Raw genomic sequence first — 21,993 nt, 5'->3', positions numbered from 1 at the left:
AAATCGGGCTGTCCGGACGCGTCCTTCCCAACGGGAGTCCAGTGTGCTGCGCCACTTCGCTCGGTAATTTCTTGTATTTGAAACTGTAGTTCCATTAATTGTTTTGGTACCGTTAGCTTGTTGCTTTTATTAAAGTGTTGTAGTTTACAAATTACATCTTGATAATACATAACAGTCTTACGTTAGACTGTGATACATAATAATAAACACGTTAAGTTTGACTAGATGTCATAGATAGTACTAGAGTAGATGGACAAATTACAAACAAAAGTGAAGTTATTTTGTTATCCGTGGTTATTTGATGTCTGTAAGCAGTACAATCGGAACAACATTATTTATGGAAAAAGAAAGCTGCAACGATGCCAGTTGAAAGACATTGTTTTTAATAATTCTTTGCTGATTTGGCTCCCTCTCTCAGACAAGTACAAGTGCTTTCCATTCCATAGGAACGTACGCCTCTGAATAGCAACGGCTTGTGTGAAAGTGTGACATGTATACGATATGGGAAAGTGGCGCAAGGAAGATTGGGGAGAAAATAAACGTATGCGAAAGAGAAGCCGCTTACAATGTTCGCCAGATTATCGTTTTATCCTACACTTTTATACAATGTTGCCATGGAGAAATGTACGAAACGGAGATGGTATGACAGAATTGACGAAACTGTGATTTTAGGCGCACTGCCGTTTAAGTGGTTGACGACAAAGGTGGGCAGTCCATGTTGAGTTCATTTTATGACACGTACAAATAACTAAATGAACTGTTCAATCAATATTTTAACTTGTTTTGTAGTTGGTCGAAGAAGAAAACGTCAAAGGAGTAGTCTCAATGAATGAAGATTACGAACTAAGGATACTGTCAAATAATAATAAGGTAAATCTGGAACGTAGATGTCGTCTACCAAAAGAAATTCGAATTTTCTAAACAATTTATTGAACAGTTCCGTCTTACGTTTCAGGATTGGGAGAGGCTAGGAATAAGATTTCTTCAATTGTCAACTACTGACATATTTGAAGCACCATGCCAAGGAAAACTCTCACGAGGTGTGGAATTTATTGAGGAAGTGAAACAAAGCGGCGGCAGCGTTTACGTACACTGTAAAGCAGGACGTACCCGTAGTGCCACTCTTGTTGGTTGCTACCTTATGATGGTAAGTAAACTTACATGCTTTTCGTGCAATGTATGGTAGGTGTGTAATGCAGAAAACTTTCTTTGTAGTTGCTATAGTAGTATTGCAATAGCTTCCATAATACTCGGGCACTAACATTAGGGTACGCAAATGACAACAGAAAGTAACCTTAAGATGAACCAAAGTAAATAGTAGATGTGGGGAAACTCATTAGGTACATGATCTGCCATTTAACCTCCTCCTTCTGTAATAGCACCACATGGCAAATTCTTCTGTTCAAAGGTTTCAATGCTTTGGCCATTGCCAGTTATTTTTACAGCCCAAATAGCAAAAATCAACTTTTAGTGTCTCATATTTCCCAACCTAAGTCTTCATTTAATTTAACTATATTCCATTGCGCTAGTTTTGCTTTTGTATGCTCATTTTATATCATGCTTTCAAGGCACTGTCCATTCCATTCATCTGATCTTCAGATCCTTTGCCATCTCTGACAGAGTTACAATGTCATTGCAAACTTCTGACTTTTTATTTCTGATTCCTGTATTTTAATTTGTTCTCCATATTTTTCTTTTGTTTCCTTTACTGTTTGCAGACTGTACAGATTAAATAACACCAGTGAAAGGCTGCAGCTGTGTCTCATACCCATCTCAACCACCTCTTGCATTTCATCCATGTAGCCTCTTATAGCTGCTATCTGGTTTCTGCACAACTTCTACATAACCTGTTACTCTCTGTATTTCCCCCCCCCCCCTTCTCCCCCCTCCCCTCATACCTTCAGAAGTTCAAAGATTGTATTTCAGTGAACATTGTGAAAAGCTTACTTTGTCTATAAATGTAAATGTAGGTTTGCTTTATTTAATCTACCTTCTGAGATAAGTCATAGCATTACTAGTTCCTCACTTTCTTACATTTCTCTGAAACCCAAATTGATCATTGCCAAGGTTGGCTTCCCATTCTTCTTTGAATAATTCATGTCAATATTTTCCAGTCATGACTTATCAAACTGATAGTTCAGTAATAGTCACATCTGTCTGTACCTCTTTTCTTTAGAATTGGAATTATTCCTTTCTTTTTGAAGCATGAGGATACCGTAAAATGGGGTGAATAGGATCAATTCTGACAGGAAAACATTAAAACAATAGACACTACACAGGATCGCAATAAAATATGGAAACCAGTGAGTCAATCAGCATTATTGCTCTTGAGGAACACATTCACGAACATTTTGTGTTTCAATAGTGGCTACCCTAGCTTTTAGAGCACTGTAAACATGTGGGCAAGGATTCCCATGATTATGTATTTTCCGAAAACTTGGTATACAGTGGTGTGCGGTCGGGAGTTGTGTATCATCAAAATCAGTGCTTCTACCAAGAATGTGTTCCGAATTCAGGTCCTCCTTTGTTTTTGGTGAGTATTAAATATATTTCTTGATTTCATTTTGTTTCACTCGAACGAACGCACTTTTTTAAAAAAATGGGGTGAATAGGATCAGTATAAAAAACACTATTATCGAGCTTACATTTGGTTATGGGATACTACCTGCTTGTGTTTTGAATGTTTCGTTTTATTTAATTTCCAGACTGATTAAAATGCCCAGAAATTACTTTCCTGATCCTCATGGGAAATCCTACACAAAGAGAAGCAAGGATGAATTAGCCCAAGCCATTGCTGCTGTTAAAGGAGGGAGCAGCATTAGGCAAGCTGCTAGAAATGTCAGCATTCCATACACAGTTCTCCACTGACATTTGAGGAATAAGGATGTTTGCCCCCAAGAGGGACAAACTGCACTCTCCGCAGATGAAGAGGCGTTGATTGTGGACAGGCTTGCTATTTGTGCCGAGTGGGGCTATCACTTTGACCGGTTGATTCTGCAATTGTTTGTGTAAGGATTCTTGGGCCGGAGAGGTAAATTAGTTTGAAATATCAAAAATAATTTGCCTGGTCATGAATTCACTGTTAGGCTTTTGAAGAGGCACAAATAAAAATTGAGTCTAAGACTTTGCCAGAACATTAAAAGAGCACGTTCTTCTGTGTCGAGAGATCGTACTACGGGAATATTTTGATAATTTAGAGAAGAAAATGAAAGATGTTCCCCCAAGTAATATTGTGTATTTCGATGAAACAAACTTAGCAGATAATCCGGGCCGTGCAAAAGTAATTATGGAAAGAGGATCAAAATATCCTGAGAGAGTCATGAATACCTCCAAAGCAGCAATGTCAATTATGTTTGCTGCTGCAGCAAATGGAAAACTGCTACCTTTGTATGTTGTTTATCACTCGAAGCACTTGTGTGCTTCATGAATGGATGGTGCTCCCAAGTACACCAGATTTTATAGAAGTGAAAGTGGTTGGTTTGATGCTCAAATGTTTTGATGACTGTATTAACACAATCATTTTCCCTTATTATAGGAAGTTAGAAGGCTCCAAAATTTTAATCGGCAACAACCTTTCCACTCATCTTTCAGTGGCTTCAGTCAAGGCCTGTGAAGAGAATGGTGTAAGAATGATTTTTCTTCCCAAAAACTCTGCCTCTTGACGTGGCAGTTTTTGTCCATTGAAGACCAGCTGGCAAAGCATTCTCCGAACATGGAAGTTGGGTTCCTGTTGTGAGGAGACCACCATTCCAAAGGATATGTTCCCCCAATTACTAAGCCAGCTTGTGAGGGCTCTGGAAGTAAATGCCAAAAGAAACATCCAGACTGGTTTCGAGAAATGGGGGATACTGCCATTCAATCCCGAGAGAGTAATTACAGAGTTCCTGGTGTTGAAGATGATGGTGAAGGACCCACAAATCCACAGGATGTTGATGGAGCCCTCATAGAATTGCTCCAAGAATTTCTGGGGAGCGATGAAAGGCCTGCGAGACAATGGCAAACGAGGGTTCCAGTGCAGGTTGGGAAAAGTGTGTCAGTACATGATTTTCCTGATGATGAAGAGTGTGACGCCTCAGACAAAAGTGACAATGTTTCTGGAGATACTCACAAACTCTCTCCACCAATGAACATGAGAACCCAGACAAGGGCACAAGTGCAATCAGTGGATTGGAAGTCTTTACACCTTATGAACTTTATCCTAGTCACTTTGTCATTGTTAGATTTGACACAAAAAAGGGACACAGGAGGTTCATAGGCACAATTGTCAATGTAACTGAGTCAGCCATGACTGTTAAGTGCCTTTGAAAAAGGGTTTGGAAAAAGAACACTGTCTTTGCTTTCCTGGACATAGACAATATATGTGAAGTGACCCCAATACAAGTGGAGAGGAAGATGAGTCACTAACATTCAAAGGAGTCAACCCACCTTTTTTGTGGATCCCATGTTTTTAGAATAAGTTGTAGCATTATTTTAAGTTTTCTACATAAAATGTATTTCTTTTTTTTTTCAATAAAATAATTATAATCGTACGTATACTTCTTTTTTCTATTTCGCAATCATCTTTTACTTTAAAAAAGTGAACAGGGGTCCTAATCATCAGTCTCGTATATCTTTCACGCCAGATGGAATAGTTTTGTCATCACTGGTTCTCCCGAGGATATCAGTGATTCTGAGGGAATGCTGTCTACTTCAGGTGCCTTGTTTTGGCATAGGTCTTACACTGCTCTGTCAAATTCTTATCACAGGAGCATGTATCTCACTCAACTTCATCTACTTCCTCTTCCCTTTCTGTAATATCACCTTAGAGTTCATTCTCCTTGTATTGCCCTTCTGTACATTCCTTCCACTTTTTCGCATTCTTTTCTTTGCGTAGTACTGGTTTTTCCATCTGAGCTGGTGATATTCGTGCAGATATTTCTCTTTTCCGCAAAAGTGTCTTTAGTTTCCTTATAGGTGGTATCCATTTTTCCCCTAGTTGTACATGCTTCTATAGACTTCATTTGTCTTCTAGCCATTTGTGCTGAGCCATTTTGCACTTTCTGTCAGTCTCATTTTTTAGACATCTTTATTCCCTTTCACCTGCTTCATTTTTAAATTTTATCATTTCATCAATTAAATTCAGTACTTTCTGTAATATCCAAGGATTTCTACAGGGCTTTTCTTTTTCTATTTCATCCTCTGCTGTTTTGGCAATTTCATCTTCCAAAGTTACCCATGCTCCTTCTATTGTATTTCTTTTGCCATTTTCAATCAGTCAGTACCTAATGCTCCATTTGAAAATCTCGACAACCTTTGGTTCTTTCAGCGTTATCACCTTAATTTCCTACCCCGCCCCCCTCCCATTTTTTTGCAAGGTTGGCATCTACTAGTTTCCCCATTCTTTTGTGAACAATTCGTGTCAATATTTTGCATTCATGAATTATTAAACTGATAGTTCGGTAATAGTCACCACTGTCAGTATCTGCTCTCATTGGAATTGGAATTATTCCTTTCTTTTTGAAGTTTGGGGGTATTTCACCAGCCTCAGTGGTCTGAGTCCACATCTGCCCCTGGAAATGTATTACAGTTTAAAATCTGATTCCAGAATCTGCCTTACTGTTACATAACCTATCTGAAACCGTGCGGTGTCTCTAGGTCTCTTCCAGGTAAACAATCCTCTTTCATCATTCTTAAACCCAGCATTAGTAATGGTTAACTTATGCACTGTGCAAAATTCTGTCAGGTGACTTCCTCCCTCATTTCTATCCCGCAGTCCACATTCACCTATTTTTTCTTCCCTTCCCTTTTCCTATTACCAAATTCCAGTCTCCCCATCGCAGTTAGTTTCCCTCTCCCTTGACTATTTGAATAATTTCTTTTATCTCACCATACATTTCTTCAATCTCTTTATCATCTGCGGAGCTAGTTGGCTTATTAACTTGTACTATTGTGATGGGTGTTGGCTTCATGTTTATCTTGGCTGCTTCAGTGGGTTCACTGCAGTGTTCTAGTAGCTTACTCACAGTCCTGTTTTCTTATTCATTAATAGACCTACTTGTTCATTATCACTATGTGGTTTTGTATTTATAATGCTGCATTCACCTGACCAGAAATCATGTTCATCCTGCCCCCAAACTACACCATTTCCCACTATGACTAACTCCATCCTACCCATTTCCCTTTTTAAATTATCTAACCTACCTACACTCATTCACTCCAAGCTCTGACCTATAGAATTCCAGTTTTTTTCATAATGTTGACATTCTCCTGAGTAATCCTCACCTGTATATCAAGATGAGGGACTATTTTACCTTTGAAATATTTTGCTCAGGAGGATACCATCATTTAACTATAGAGTAGAGCTGCATGCCCTCGGGAAAGGTACTCTCACATGGGACACAGCCTTATCGTAGGGACCTTTAGTGGTGCCGGGCCCTTTAGTGGTGCCAGGCAGGAAGCTTTGTGTATCTCAGTGACACTGAGATAATGTATAGCCGCTGGCAGGGTCACCCAAGCCAAACAAGCCTCGGTGGAGGGGCCTGACAAAGTGCGCCCTACACCTAAGGGAGGGGTGGGCTGTTTTCCCAGCAATGGCTGGGTGCGGGTACAGCAACCCAGTGCATCCAGAGCTGGAGCTGGCAGTGCTGCTAGACCTCTTTTACCATAAACTGTGGGCATACTTCAGAAACCATTGTTAGATGCAGCGGTGGAACATTGTGGATTCAGAGAACAAGGGCCCCTGGCTTCACCTCCTGGACCGTTAGATGTCGAAGACTTGCTCAGACACGTGGGGCTCTGTCTGGGTTGACATTTGTTTTCCTAGTGGCTTGTGAGATTTGTATGCAGCATCCTAAATTTCAATCTCCTCCTGACAGAATGGGTGTACAGTAAAGTGGTACCCAACCTGGAGAGCTCAGGTGGTCTATCCTCCCGGGAAGAAGTCTTAGAATTATGGTAAGAGGGCAGTGCTTTGCCATAACACTTCCATTGTTATACAAGAGAGCTGAGGGCACCTTTGAGAAGGTCTCTCTTTTCGGTATTCACAAGGCGTTGGAGGGTTATTGCTGGGGGGTCCTTAAAGTGTTAAACGACTTTGTTGTAATGGAACACTTCGTGTTGAAACTGCCATGTCAAATGAAGTACCTAATCATCGGGGATACTGAGTCTTGGGTGACTCTGCTGTGGTGGCTGAGTTACATAATGCCCATAACTTCTAAAAAAAATCACGCACAAAGTCATTCAAAATCCAAGAAAGTGGCAGCTAAACTGTCAGGTTGGTGAGCCCTCTCCCTTTCCGACAGTGATTTTACTTTAGAGGATATTGATATCCACATGGAGGCACTACCTAATGTTCCCCTCGATCTCTTGGGTAAATCACGTCTACCGAGGAAGGACAAGGTAGCCATCACTAATCAATAACTCCCAGAGGGACGTGTGTTGCAGCAGAACTTAACCCACGAGCAGGCACGCCGCTCTCTTTGTATGTGTATAGAGAATGGCTGTCTTTATGTCACCAAGGTAAATATGTATGAGCAAAATCACAGTTTAATCATAGTTTAATTAATTAACAATAAAATGCTGTTGTTGTTGTTGTTGTTGTTGTTGTCTTCAGTCCAGAGACTGATCTGATGCAGCTCTCCATGCTACTCCATCCTGTGCTTCATAATCTCCGTGTAACTACTGCAACCTACATACTTCTGAATCTGCTTAGTGTATTCATCTGTTGATCTCCCTCTATGATTTTTAGCCCCAATGCTTCCCTCCAGTATTAAATTGGTGATCCCGTGGTGCCTCAGAATGTGTCCTACCAACCAATCCCTTCTTCTAATCAAGTTGTGCCACAAATGCCTCTTCTCCCCAATTCTGTTCAGTACCTGCTCATCAGTTATGTGATCTACCCACCTAATCGTACCACTTACATGGTATCAGTTAAAACACTGTTTAATTAATTAAACAATAATGTAATAAATTTTCATTATATTACTCTGTTGCCACAGGCAGATGTGACACCACAGTAACAACCCACTCAAAGCATTAAACAGCACAGTTGCTTCATATCCTAGTCAACTGGATATTTGATTGTTAATTATCGTGTAGACAGTGGATTGTGCTGCTGGCTTGTTATCTGGGTTATTTTTGTGCATGAATTGTAAATTTTTTCTTGCCTATCTCGCTGTTTATTTTATGTTACTGCTACTCACTTGGGTGTATGACAAGACAATTTAGAATTGTCATCTGAAGCAATAATGAAGGAACAGGTATGGGCTTGCAACTGTGAAACAAGAATGGAACAGTGCAAAAAAAAATTGAGGTTGGTGCATTTTATACATATGCGTGCCCACTCAAATGTTACTGGCTACTGGTCAAATTTGGAAGAATTACAACTTGTGGCCCATGACAGACTGTTATGCATCTGCTTACAAGAAACTCATTTTAAAGTCACCGATACCTTGCCCTAAGGGGCCACCATCCCTGCAGGAAGGAAAATGTTACTGGAGACATGGCTAAGGTTGGTGTGGCTGTTTTCATCAATGTCAGATGCCACTCCCCTCTTGTCCCTTTTACCACAGTTGTACAAGCAGTTACAGTGCAAGTTCTCTTGCCAGTTAAAATCACAATGTGTTCATATCTCCCTCCTCGTGATCCATTGGATGCAGATGCACTGGCAGAACTTTCCCAGACACCCCCTCACCCTTTCCTTGTTGTAGGTGACTTCAGGAAATATCTGTCTTTTGTACTCTGGTCAGGTGGTACACTTTTCTGTAGTTGGAGGGTCTTCAGCCATTGACCTTGTGGATTCTGAATAGTGATGTGGAAATGGATTAAAAATTGCTTGAATAATTGGAAAAATTGATTGGAAAAAATAGTTGAAGATTTTGAAGGTAATTCATGAATCTATGCACAATCTTGGGTGAACTTTAACTGATACCAATATCAGCAGACTTTGAATATCATTACATTCAAGATCAATAAACATAGTTTATATTACATACTGCTGCAACCATTAAAACTGTCGATCTGTGTATAAGTTCTGAAAAACACGAAACACAATACTTTTAGTACAAGTAAGCCAAGTTCAGTAGGTGCATATTAAGTCTAGAGTCATTACCTTCACATGAATTCCATTGTGTTCAGTCTTGAGTGCGACAGTGTAGGTGCAGGAATGCTCCTCCAGATACGGCGTCAATTATTCTAGTGTGCACTGATCCTCTTGATGTTTTATCTCAGCGGCGAGTGAAGTGATGGACAGATAAGAGTTGAATTTATAACAGTGTGAATAAATATTCCTTTTCTAATAACTTTTTATAATACTTTTAATGAACAGTTAAAATACACATTTTTAACAGTGCTGGTATGACAGGTCCAAGCATACGTCCATAAGCTACCGCTTCCTGAAACAAAAGGGTAAAGATACATGAATTAATAAATTGAAGAGCGTATTTCTTACTTTGTTTCACACAGATATTTAGCGATGTATCAAAACAATATCCTGGCCACAAAACAACTCGTTAATTTACTTTTGGTGGTGTCTTTGGTTTATAGCTCTTTCAGTTTACATATAGCTTATATATGAGAAAAGAAAAGAAAGAAAAATAATAGGATTCAATACAATTTGGCTGCTGCCTCAGGTTGTGGTTGACCAGAGACCATGTAGATGGATGTTTCAAGAGGCAAATTGGTTGCAATGCAATCAGCAGGCCATCTTTGAATGTCACTCAGCAGTCAGGTGCGCAGCTTTGCAAAAATTGAGACACTACCCGACTACGGAAGACATTTGTGCCTTCAGATCTGCAAGAATACCAGTGAGACAAGTAATAATGGAATGGAAGAGGGCCTTCTGGAAGAAATTCATTACTTCATTAATTGGTCCACTTACACTGCATAAGTTAGGACCTCAATAAGGTAGATTTTAGGCGAGGGTAGTAAACCTCCCCTTATGGCCTTGTTGAGAAGCAGGGTCTTGGTGGACAAGCTGAAAGATGTGGCCTAGGTTTTCTCTAAACATTTCTTTACCAACACTGTGTCATCAAGACAATCATCTGCTTTCCAGGTGTGCTGTAAGACTGTGGAGATAAGGAGGCTCTACTTCTTCTCATGTAATGAGGAGGTGTACAATCTTCCATTCTCCATGTGGAATTGGAATCAGCTCTATCAGCGTACCTTACCAAATTCATTATGCTATGCTCTGTAATCTGTACCGTGAAGTCAATGGCATGCTCCTGTATTGTTTCAATCAGATCTGGTTTGATGGACAGTATCCCATGACTTAGAGGAGGCAATGTTAACTCCATTATGGTAACCAGACAAAGATCACATTGACCCTAACAGTTATCAAGAGTCTAGCACTTACCATTTGTATGGGTAAAACTCCTTGAGTGCATTGTCAGCTACTGCCTCACATTGCATCTCGAATCCAGAGGTCACCTGTGCCGCTCCCAGCGCAATTTCAGCCACTACAGTTCTGCACTTGACAACTTAGTTCTTCTGGAAACAATGATAGAGGATTTCTTCTAATTTTTTACTACAAAAAAGTGTGTGACACCACAGGGAGGTGCAACATACTTTGTCAGCTTCAGGAATGGAGACTAAATGGACATCTTCCACTTCTTATCCCGTCCTTTCTTGAGGGCCGGTGCTTGCAATATCAAGTTAGTGGTGTCATGTCTGATAGCTGTGTTCAGGAGAATGTGGTCCCCCAAGGAGCGAACTGTGAACTGAGTATCACATAGTTTGCAGTCACTATCAGTGAAACTTCTCTGTAGTCAGAAGCCCTATTAAATGCTCTTTGTTTGTGGGTGACATTGCAGTCTTCTGCTCTTACTCAAATCTTATAGTGACAATGAGGCAACTACAGCTGGTCATCAGTAGGCTGGAAGCTTGTGCCAGTAAAACTGATTTTAGGTTTTTACCAGAGAAGTCTAGATGTGTCAATTTTTAACTGTGCTCGTTGAAGTTTTAACCAACTGGACCTCTCAGTGGAGGACAATATTTAATATTCTAAGGACACCGTGCACTATTTGGGCCTACTATTCAACTGTAAATTAACCTGGTTACTGCACCTGAAAGACCTGCAGACAAAGGGCTTCAGATAATTCAATATTTAAAAATCCCTTAGGGAAAGGTGTTCGGAGCTAGCATGTCCCACCACCTGCTGTTGTACGGGGCATTCATCAGATCACGGTTATATTGCAGCAGCTGTGTTTGCGGATTGATCTGTATTTCCTACCTCAAGAAGTTAGATGCTGTCCACCATAAGATATTCGGATATCAACTGAAGCATATCAAATTAGCCCAGTTGGGAGTCTGTGTAAATATGCTGGTGAACCAACACTGGATTTGGCGGCAGCAACTCCTGGCTCGACAACCCCTGAAACTGTGTTGCCCCAGTCATAGGCTAATGTGCAGCAGTCCACCCTAACTTTGAGCAGTTGTTCAAGAATCAGCCTCGTGCAGCCAGGCCATTCGCTACATGTGCCACTGACTGTGTCAAGGATTTGCACATATGAGACTTCCGAATACATTGCCAGGAGTGGAACAGTCTGCCACCTTGACTTCTTTAGAAGCCCAGAGTTATTTTAAGCTTGACACAGTACAAGAAAACTGGTACTCCACATTGTTTTTATAGCTCTTATTTTCTTCACTTTTAAATACGTACTACATTTTTATCGCTCTTTATAGAGATAGATCTGGCAAGTGAATGCTCTCAGTTGTTCAGCTGTTTTCTCTGATAGGGTTTCCAAAGTGCATCTTCCAGAACACTTTACGAACTATGATGCAAAGTTGTATGGCATTATGATGACACTGGAGTGAATTTACAAGCATCACAACACAAGGTTTCTGTGCGCTACATGTATTCCATAGACCAATTCATTCAGCTCATCCGGACTCCTTACTGCAGCTCTTAGTGTGGCAAGGAGGTTATCTTTTGCTGGGTACCTGGACACATTGAAATACAGGGAAACAACATAGCTGACAAAGCAGCCAAAGAATTGTTGGGATCATATTGTCGGTCCATGTGCTGTACCTTTGCGTGCTTTCATCTTCTTATCTGACAGACGAATCATATGTCAGTGAGAAGCTAAACGGTTTGGGATGGCAGAAAACAAACCGCAGTCATTCAAACTGACCACACAGGCTTGACAGACTTCATGCCATGGAAGTGCTGCTCACCAGAATGTGCAAGGAACATAGCCCTTTAACACATGGTTCTCTCTTCAAGCAGGAGGATCCACCACTCTGTGAAGTTTGTGGTGTGCAACTTTCAGTTAAGCATTTTTTGGTTGTTTGTTTTGTATATTGACATCAGGGCAGCCCTCAGTTTGGCTGCAGATCTGCTCACCGATACTGACATCAGTGTTAAATGGGTTTTGAAATATTGTGAACTGTGTGGTCTTATCCCTAACGTTTTGGTGAGAGGAGGCATGCTCTTAGTATGTTATAACCTACTCCACATGCAGGGACAGCCTTTGCTCCCCCCCCCCCCCCCCAACCCCCAACAGACCCAAAAAGTTACTGTCCGGTTTCACTCCTTTGTCATTTGTACAAGGTATTGGAAAGGCTGATCCTAAATCGAATATCGGAGTATATTGATAAAATACTCATAAAAGAGCAGTCCGGCTTCCGACCGGGAAGGTCTTGCTGTGGACAGATCCTTAATTTGACTCAGCATATTGAGGATGGGTGTGAGAGAGGTGAAATAACAGGTGTTGCTTTCATCGACCTCATGGCGGCTTATGATACTGTTAACCACAAAAAGCTGCTTAGAAAAGTACACTTGGCTACAAAGGATTACCGACAAACTCAGATCCTTCAGTGTATGCTGCAAAACATGAGATACTTTCTCTCTCTCCAAGACAAGAAGAGTCAATGGAGAATGCAGAAAAATGATCCACCTCAGGGAAGTGTGCTGTATCCACTGTTATATTTACAGAAATGACCAGCCAATTAACTCTTCAACTAAGGCATTCATATACACTGATGATACAGCACTCACTGCCCAAGGTGAAAACTTTGAGGAAGTAGAGGTGAAACTGACAACAGCTCTCGAAAATTGGGCCAAGCATTACAATGAAAACCAACTGAAACCAAACCCTGGAAAGACCCAAGCAGGTGCGTTCCATTTTAGAAATAGGGAAGCCAAAAGGAAACTGAACATCACATGGAGAGGAGAACAACTACTCCACTGTGAAACTCCTAAATACCTTGAGGAGAGGATGGACCGTTCCCTCACATTCAAAGCCCACTGTGAAGAAACGAGCCTCAAAGTAAAAGTGCGGAACATCATCATGCGCAAACTTACAGGAACCACCTGGGGTGCCCAGTCAAAAGTGCTTAGAACATCTGCCTTGGCACTGTGTTTCTCTGTCGCAGAATACACAGCACCCATCTCGCAAAACTCTCTGCATGCTAAACAAGAAGATACAGCCCTGAACGAGCCAGGGTGCACTGTTACAGGCTGCTTACGACCTGCTCCTGTCAATAAGCTGTACAAAATTGTGGGTATAGCACTGCCACACATTCGTAGGCAAGCTGCAACAGAAGTGGAGAAGGAAAAAACAAGAAATCGACCCTAGACATCCTTTGTTCAGACATGACCCTCAACAGCCAAGACTGAGGTCAAGAAAAAGCTTCCTACAAAAAACTGTGGCAATTCGTTCATCTCCCAGAACTCGCAGAGAGGAGCTTTGGCGAGACTCCCTAGCTGAAGACTATCACATAACGGTCAAAGAGGAAATAGCAGAAGGTTCACACCTGTCATACGTGAGCTGGAAGACTTTGAACAGACTGCGAGTTGGGGTGTCAAGCTGCAAAGCCAACCTCAGGAAGTGGGGCTTCAGTAATGAGGAGGAAACTTGTCAATGTGGTGACAAACATCTGCTAGTCTGCAGGAACCTACTGGCTGCATGCACTATCTGTGATCTTGCTGCAGCGAGCGAAACTGCTGTGATAACCGCCAAATACTGGGCCCATCAAAAAATATAATCATCTTGCTGCTTGTTTGTATATATTATTGAATCTGTGTCATAAATACTACTGTACATATTTAATTTTGCAAATTTGTTGTGTGAATCAATACTTTTTGTAATTATTTTATGTCCTGGACTCGAAAAATAAAAAATAAAATAAAATCTTCCATTTTGGTGCCATTGTCATCACTAAGTAATTGAATAAGTCATTTTTATCTGCATACTGATTTTATTCAAGACCAAAACCTCTTACGATTATTAGTCAGATAAGATTGCAAAATTTTACTTTCAAAGTCATTGAACACTTCTCTCAATGCTTCCATTACACTGATTTTTGCATTGTTCAGCTTTTGTTTGTCAGCAAGGTTTTGACTTCTCTTAAAACTGCAATGAAGGTCTTTGTTTACATAGTGACTTTCTCAAATGACTATTAAACCACAGTGAGCCTTTCCATCCTGTAAATCCCTGCTTGGAACATAGTTGTTGAAGGCATACTAAATGATTTTTTGAATTTTATGCATTTGTGCTCCACATCCTCTCCCTCAGCACCAAATATTTGGTGACTATTAAGATATTCATCAGTTTGTATCCGGTCACATTTGCTGAGCAAAAATATTTTACCACCTTTCTTAGCAGTCAGTTATTGACGCTATTGCAGATACACAGCACTATTATTATATTATTGATATGTTTCTACATAAGAACGTACATCATGGAATACATGATAGATCAAGTCTGGGATAGTCAATATTGTCATTGTGTCTATAATTAAAAGTATCAACCTGCAACATCCTTCCCATCCTGGTCAACTTTTAGAGGAAAGACTAGTTGTACGGGATGTGAGATTATGAACCCATCTCCCCCCTGCGGGCCTGGGGGTTAGAATAGGCCCGAGGTATTCCTGCCTGTCATAAGAGGCAACTAAAAGGAGTCTCACACCTTTCGGCCTTTATGTTATAGTCCCTTGTAGGGTTGGACCTCCATTTTTCAAAATTTTCTTAAAGAGCGAGCCAATTGGGGAAGGGCACCTTACATGGTGTATCGTGTCCATCGTGCATGGAGATCTTTTTCTCATTGAGGCATTGCAGTCCCACTCATCCTCATCTCTTGGGCGAGGACACCTTCCTGGTTGCCTTTTCCTCCACCCACAGTGCAGTGTCATTTTCTGTGCCGACAATGACCATGGAATTCTTTGCACCTTATATCCAGCACAGTAGCCAGTCCGTTGTGGTGGGGCCACCATGCACCCTGTTGGTTGTAGCCCTCTCATTACACAAGGATCGCTCTGCTGATGCCTGCGCTGTTAACTCCCCACTTATGTCAAGAAGTAGATGCCCGTCACCCTGGGGCAACGGGGCTCCCAGCAATGGCCATGCTGCTGGGTGGCGCTTGTGGGAGGGCCCCAGGTCGGATTGCGTAGCATCAGGGCGGATGACATTCCATGAAGTGTAGTACGTCATCTCTTGCTGGTGGTCCACTGCCAGCAGTCTCTAAGCGGGCAAAGTCTAACTTCAGTGCTAAGAAATATGACCCCAAATCGTTCCCCTCCCCTGGCCACACCATGGGAGGAACACCGGGCTAAGGAGGCAGTGAAGCTTATTCGCCACGGTACCTCATATGTATGAGGGTTGATGGGGAATCTTTCATGTCCATGAAGCCTCAGTTTTTTGTGGCACATTTGAAGGTCAAGTTTGGGGAGATGGAGGGCTTGTCCAAAAGGCACTCTGGGTCAGTCATGACAACAGCAGCATCCTCCGCCTCGTCACGAGCATCACTCACTTGTGACAAGTTGGGGGATGTTTCTGTTACCATCGCGCCCCATAATAGCTTAAATATGGTCCAGGGTATTGTATTCCACAGGGACCTTCTTTTGCAGTCTGATGACGAGCTGCATGCCAATTTAGAGCATCCAGGTGTTAATTTTGTCCGGTGCGCCTATCAGGGTCTGAGGGATAATCAGGTTGCCACTAGTCCCTTCATCTTGGTCTTCGAGGGTGACACATTGCTTAAGAAGGTCAAGGTGATGGTCTACCGCTGTGATGTCAAGCCATATATACCTCCCCCGATGCGGTGCTTTAAGTGCTGGCAGTTCGGCCATATGTCTTCCTGCTGTACTTAGATTGTGGACGTCCGTCACATCCCAATACTCCATGTGCCCCGCCTCCCATCTGTGTCAACTGTGGAGAGTATCATTCATCTTCCTCGCCAGACTGCAGGAGAGAGGAAAATCATGGAATATAAGACCCTGGTCTGACTGACCATCACGGAGGCTAAGAGGAAATTAGAGCTTTACACCTGCTTTCCCTCCAAGATACATAGTTCTCGGCAATGCGGGCCCCTGCCCCCTGTGGCTATAAGGGATATTACAGGAACCATAGCGACTATAATTGAGTGACAGGTGGAGTTTGCATTTATGTCCTAAACTCAGTCTGTAGTGAACTTGTGCCATTTCAAACCCCTCTTGAAGCTGTGGCTGTCAGAATAAGGACGACACAGGAAATAACTGTCTGCAATGTATATCTTCCTCCAGATGTGCACTATCTCTGAATGTATAAACTTCACTGATTGACCAACTCCCTAAACCTTTCCTACCTTTGGGAGATTTTAACGCCCATAACCCCTTGTGGGGTGGCACTGTGCTTAATGGCCGAGTCAGAGATGTCGAAAATTTACTGTCTCAGTTCAAGCTCTGCCTCTTAAATACTGGGGCCGCCACACATTTCAGTGTGGCTCATGGTAGTTATTTGGCCATTGATTTATCAATTTGCAGCCCAGGACTTTTCCCATGTATCTACTGCAGAGCAAATGATGACCTGTGTGGTAGTGACCACTGCCCCGTCTTCCTGTCACTGCCCCGGCGTCAGGCCCACAGACGCCTGCCCAGACGGACTTTAAACAAGGCGGACTGGGAAACTTTCACCTCTGCTGTCACCATTGAATCTCCCCCACATGGTAACATCGATGTGATGGTTGAGCAGGTGACTACAATAATCGTTTCTGTGGCAGAAAACAAGGTCCCTCACTCTTTAAGGGGCCCCCTGCAAAAGGCAATCCCTTTTTGGTCACCAGAAGTCGCTGAAGCAATTAAGGAGCATTGGAGAGCTCTACAGCGGCATAGTGGCACCCTCCCCTGGAGCACTTCATAGTCTTTATGTGGCTTCGTGCCCGCGTTCGCCAGCTTATCAAACAACGGGAGCAGGAATGTTGGGAGAGGTATGCCTCGACCATTGGGTGCCATATGTCACCTTTCCAAGTCTGGGCAAAGATCAAATGTGTTTTCAGGTACAACACCCCAACAGGTGTTCCCGGTGTTAACATAAATGCCATGTTATCTACCAACGCAAACATGATTGCCAAGCACTTTGCTGAGCACTATGCTCAAGCCTCTGTGTCAGAGAATTACTCCCCTGCCTTTCGCACTCTGAAACAGCGGCTGGAAGGGAAAGTCCTCTCATTCACTAGATGCCACAGTGAATCCTGTAACGCCCCATTTACAGAGTGGGAACCTCCTCTGTGCCCTTGCTCATTGCCTCGACACAGCTTCTGGGCCAGATCAGATCCACAGTCAGATGATTAAACATCTCTCGTCTGACTACAAGCAACATCTCCTCGTCATCTTCAACCGGATCTGGTGTGATGATATCTTTCCATCGCAGTGTCGGGAGAGCACCATCATTCCGGTGCTCAAATCTGGTAAAAGCCCGCTTGATGTGGATAGCTATCGGCCCATCAGCCTCACTAACATTCTTTGTGAGCAGATGGAACGTATGGTGTTTCGGTGGCTGGGTTGGGTCCTAGAGTCACATGGCATACTGGCTCCATGTCAGGGCAGCTTCCGCCACGGTCGTTCAACCACTGATAGTCTTGTGTCCCTCGAGTCTGCCATCCGAACAGCCTTTTCCAGACGATGACACCTGATTATCATCTTTTTTTATTTACGAAAAGCATATGACACGACCTGACATCATATCCTTGCCACATTATACGAGTGGGGTCTCTGAAGCCCGCTCCTGATTTTTATCCAAAATTTCCTGTTGCTTAATGCTCTCAGTGTCCAAGTTGGTGCCTCCCATAGTTACCCCCCATATCCAGGAGAATGGCATTCCACAGGGATCTGTATTGAGCGTATCTCTATTTTTAGTGGCTATTAACAATCTAGCAGCAGCTGTAGGGCCATCAGCCGCACCTTCTCTGTATTCAGACGACTTCTGCATTTTGTACTGCTCCACCAGTACTGGTGTTGCTGACCGGCGCCTAGAGGGAGGCATCCACAAGGCGCAGTCAGGGGCTCTAGCCCACAGTTTCCAGCTTTTGGCTGCATAGTCATGTGTTATGCACTTCTGTCAGCGTTGTACCGTTCATCCAGAACCAGAACCCTACCTTAATGACGATCCACTCACTGTAGTGGAAACATATCGATTGTTAGGACTGGTTTTCGATGCCCGATTGACTTGGCTTCCTCACCTTCGTCAGCTTAAGCGGAAGTGCTGGCAGCACCTCAATGCCCTCAGTCGCCTGAGATGCAGATCGCTCTACACTGCGGCAGCTCTACAGAGCCCTTGTTCAATCCTGCCTTGACTATTGGAGCCTGTTTTATTGTTCGGCAGTGCCCTCAGCATTGCGTTTACTCGACCCAATGCACCACTGTGGCGGTCACCTAGCGACAGGAGCTTTTAGGACGAGTCCGGTGACCATCATCCTTGTGGAGGCTGGAGTCCCTCCATTGCAGGTTAGGTGTGCACAACTGCAGGCCAGTTATGTTACACACGTTTGTAGTTCTCCTGCACTTCCGAATCACCGTCTCCTTTTCCCACCCGTGGTGGTTCATCTCCTGGCAGCTCAGGTCCGGGCTTCCAATTGCAGTTAGTGTCCGATCCTTTCTTTTCGAACTGGATTCCTTGCCTTTACCACGTATACTCGAGGTCCATTCACGTACACCTCCATGGTGTACACCTAGACTGTGGCTTCGCCTGGACCTTTCGTATGGCCCTAAGGACTCAGTTAACCCCGCAGCTCTCCGCTGCCACTTCCTCTCAATTCTTGACATGTACTGAGGCCACGAAATGGTCTACACTGACTGCTAGATGGCTGATGCTCACATCGGCTTCGCGTATGTACATGGAGGACATACTGAATGACATTCCCTGCCCGCTGGCTGCAGTGTTTTCACTGCCAAACTGGTGGCTATATCTCGTGCTCTTGAGCACATCTGTTCATGCCATGCGGAGTCATTTCTTGTGCGTACTGACTCCTTGAGCAGCCTACAAGCCACCATCTTGTGCTACCCTCGTAATCTTTTGGTAGCGACCATCCAGAAGTCCATCTATGCCCTGGAACGGTCCATTCGTTTAGTGGTATTTGTCTGGACTCCAGATCACATTGGAATCACAGGCAGCGAAGTTGCTGACAGGCTGGCAAAACAGGCTAAGCGGAAACTGCTTATGGAGATCGGCTTCTCTGCAACTGCCCTTCGTTCAGTACTGTGCCGCAATGTTTTGCAGCTTTGGGAGACAAACTGTGTGCCATTAAGGAGTCTATGAATGTGTGGCTATTCTCCATGCGGGCTTTTCACAGGGACTCTGTGGTTCTCTGCCAGCTCCGCATTGGTCACACTTAAGTGACACATGGCTACCTCCTTCGCCAGTGCGGCGCCCGGCTGATAGTGGCCCATATCTTGGTGAGCTGTCCTTCAGCTGCCCTGCGACGGACTCTTCAGTTACTGGACTCGGTGCCATTAATTTTAGCTGTCAATGCCTCATCGGCTAATTTAGTGTTATGTTTTATACGTGTCGGTGGGTTTTATCATTCTATATAAGTTTTAATTCATGTTCTTTGTCCCTTTGTGTTCTCCACTCTTAACGCTTTTAGAGTGAATGTTTTAATGTGTCGCAGTGTGGCTGGGTTTTCCTTTTTATTCTTGTGGTCGGCCAGCCACGACCATCTGCCTTCTTGTTTTTACCCTTCTACATGTTTCTTGCTTCTCTCTGTGGTTTTCCTTTCCTGTTTTGTCCACAGTAGTGTTGGTTGTCCTTCTGTCGTTCTTCTGGTTCTTCCTTTCTCCTGTTATTGCGCTGTACATTTCCTTTCTACCCCCCTTTTACTGGGAACAAGGGACTGATGACCTCACAGTTTGTTCCCTTCCATTCTGCCTGCCTCCCCTCCCCCGTTTTAAACCAACCAACCTATGAACCCTTCTGAAGTTTGTAAGGATACAGTTTGTATCTTTCCATCTCTCCCCTCACGAATATCTTCTGTCCATGTCTTCTTCCACATCTGATGTTGACGACCATCCTCCTACAGAAGAAGGACATCACACAACTGGAGTTTTCCTGAACCTTGTGAGCTTACTGGGCTATTATTTTAGATGAGCAAACTAGTTGGTTGCTACCTGTGGTCTTATCGGTAGCAGTATGCAGTGATTGGACAAACACCCAATCGACAATAATTCTGGCTTGAGTATATCTAAGATCAGTTGTGTATTGCTGTCTTTTGGTCCAAATAACATTTAACACACTGCAGTTGCTGCCCTTAGAAATGACATGCGCATTGTGATTTCCGAAGGATCTCCGAGTATGGCTTTCCTAATTGTTACTTCACGATGCATTATTTCCAAGCAGTGATGGCACAAAGTCAGTTGTTCGATCTTTTAGTACTTCAGAGAGCTGCTAGATGGATGTTACTGCTTTCACAAAGTGCTACGTGATGTGAAAAGCATACTACAGGTGGCATCAGTTCGTGTACATTCATTGGTGCGGTGTCCCTCTTTGGTTGCCTTGTTCACAAAAAGTTTGTCTTAAAACGGGGAACAGTTTGACTGATGAAGAAATTTTGGAGGTGCTTGAAGAACCTGTTTCCAAAATTGACAATGATGGTTTTGAAATTGATGGAAGTATTTCTGAGACATCTTATAAGCAGGACCCATACAAAGAAGTCAAAAAATTTTTCAACTTCTGTGTAACTAGCAGTCACTGTGGCCCAAATGGAATGTGTTAAACATTGATGTGGCTTTTCATAATAGTTTGTGAAATACTGATAGGATCAAGCATAGGTTTGTCAAAACACATTTAAATTCAGCGTGATAAATAAAAATGAAATAAGGACCATATCTTGAAAGATAGTGATGTAGCCTAATGCACAGGTGTAAAGTTAACTTGTAAATTTCTTAATATTTAAAGAATAAGAAACAAGTCACAAAGATGGCCTTACAATCATGAATGGATTTACTGCAATTATTTAAATAAATTCATTGACGGAGCAGACCAAAGCAAGCAGAGTGACATGTGAAAGTTCCAAATGCAAACTAATCTCACAGTTCTAATAATTTGCAATGTTCACAAAAGTTCCACAAAAAACTCATCAATGGATCAAGATAATTCACTCACCACTATTAGTTCTACTCTTCCCTTGCATAATACTTTACTGTTCCATGTGGTTACATAGAAACTGCACTAAGTCCATAATAAGGATTTACAGAGCAAAGTTATCACAGGTGGCACGACAAATGCCCAATCTTACTAAGCTTATGGACCGAGACCACCTGTCCAAGGACCACAAGGCATGCTCTTCGTGCATATTCCAGAACTTGGTCACATGACCAACCACTGCAGTCAAGATCTACTTTTCCTGGGCCACCTTATCAAAAATATACACTTTTACATTGCTCTGTATACATTACACATATTTGATAAACATATTCATAAATGTACATATGTTTACATCTTGTGCCGTGTCTAAATATATATGTTTTGCCCCTTCGCGCGCGTGTGTGTGTGTGTGTGTGTTCTGAGAGCGAGTCACAGAACCTAGTCAAGTGCATGTCAGTATTCTACCAACCACTATGGCTCTACACGATCCAAACCACATTTCTTAATTCTTACATAACTTAAATTCTTTTTCCATAAATTGTTACATCATAGTCCCTACTGCAATGTCATTATGTTGAAGCTAATTGGTAGTGTGCATGCTGGAATTGTTTGTTTTTGTGCAACTGAATTAAATGCTATAAATAATTTAACAACTCAGTAGCATGCGTATCACAAACTATGCT

The 21,993-nt window shown here is 42.7% G+C and overlaps 1 protein-coding gene across 1 annotated transcript in view; it reads left to right on the top strand.

Annotated features, from left to right (window-relative positions):
- Positions 1-272: 272 nt before the first annotated feature.
- The window catches only part of LOC126192787 (phosphatidylglycerophosphatase and protein-tyrosine phosphatase 1), a 30,977-nt gene continuing 9,256 nt past the window's right edge, over positions 273-21,993 (top strand). Inside the window, exons 1-3 of the mRNA XM_049932631.1 lie at positions 273-704; positions 790-870; positions 956-1,147. Coding sequence (XP_049788588.1) covers positions 567-704; positions 790-870; positions 956-1,147 — 411 coding nt within the window. The 5' untranslated portion in view covers positions 273-566. The remainder of the gene's footprint in view (positions 705-789; positions 871-955; positions 1,148-21,993) is intronic.

The sequence above is a fragment of the Schistocerca nitens genome, chromosome 1 (genome assembly GCF_023898315.1).
Source record: "Schistocerca nitens isolate TAMUIC-IGC-003100 chromosome 1, iqSchNite1.1, whole genome shotgun sequence".
In the NCBI taxonomy this organism is placed as follows: domain Eukaryota; kingdom Metazoa; phylum Arthropoda; class Insecta; order Orthoptera; family Acrididae; genus Schistocerca; species Schistocerca nitens.
The sequence above is the reverse complement of the archived record's forward strand: the minus strand, read 5'-3'. Positions and strand labels throughout refer to the sequence as shown.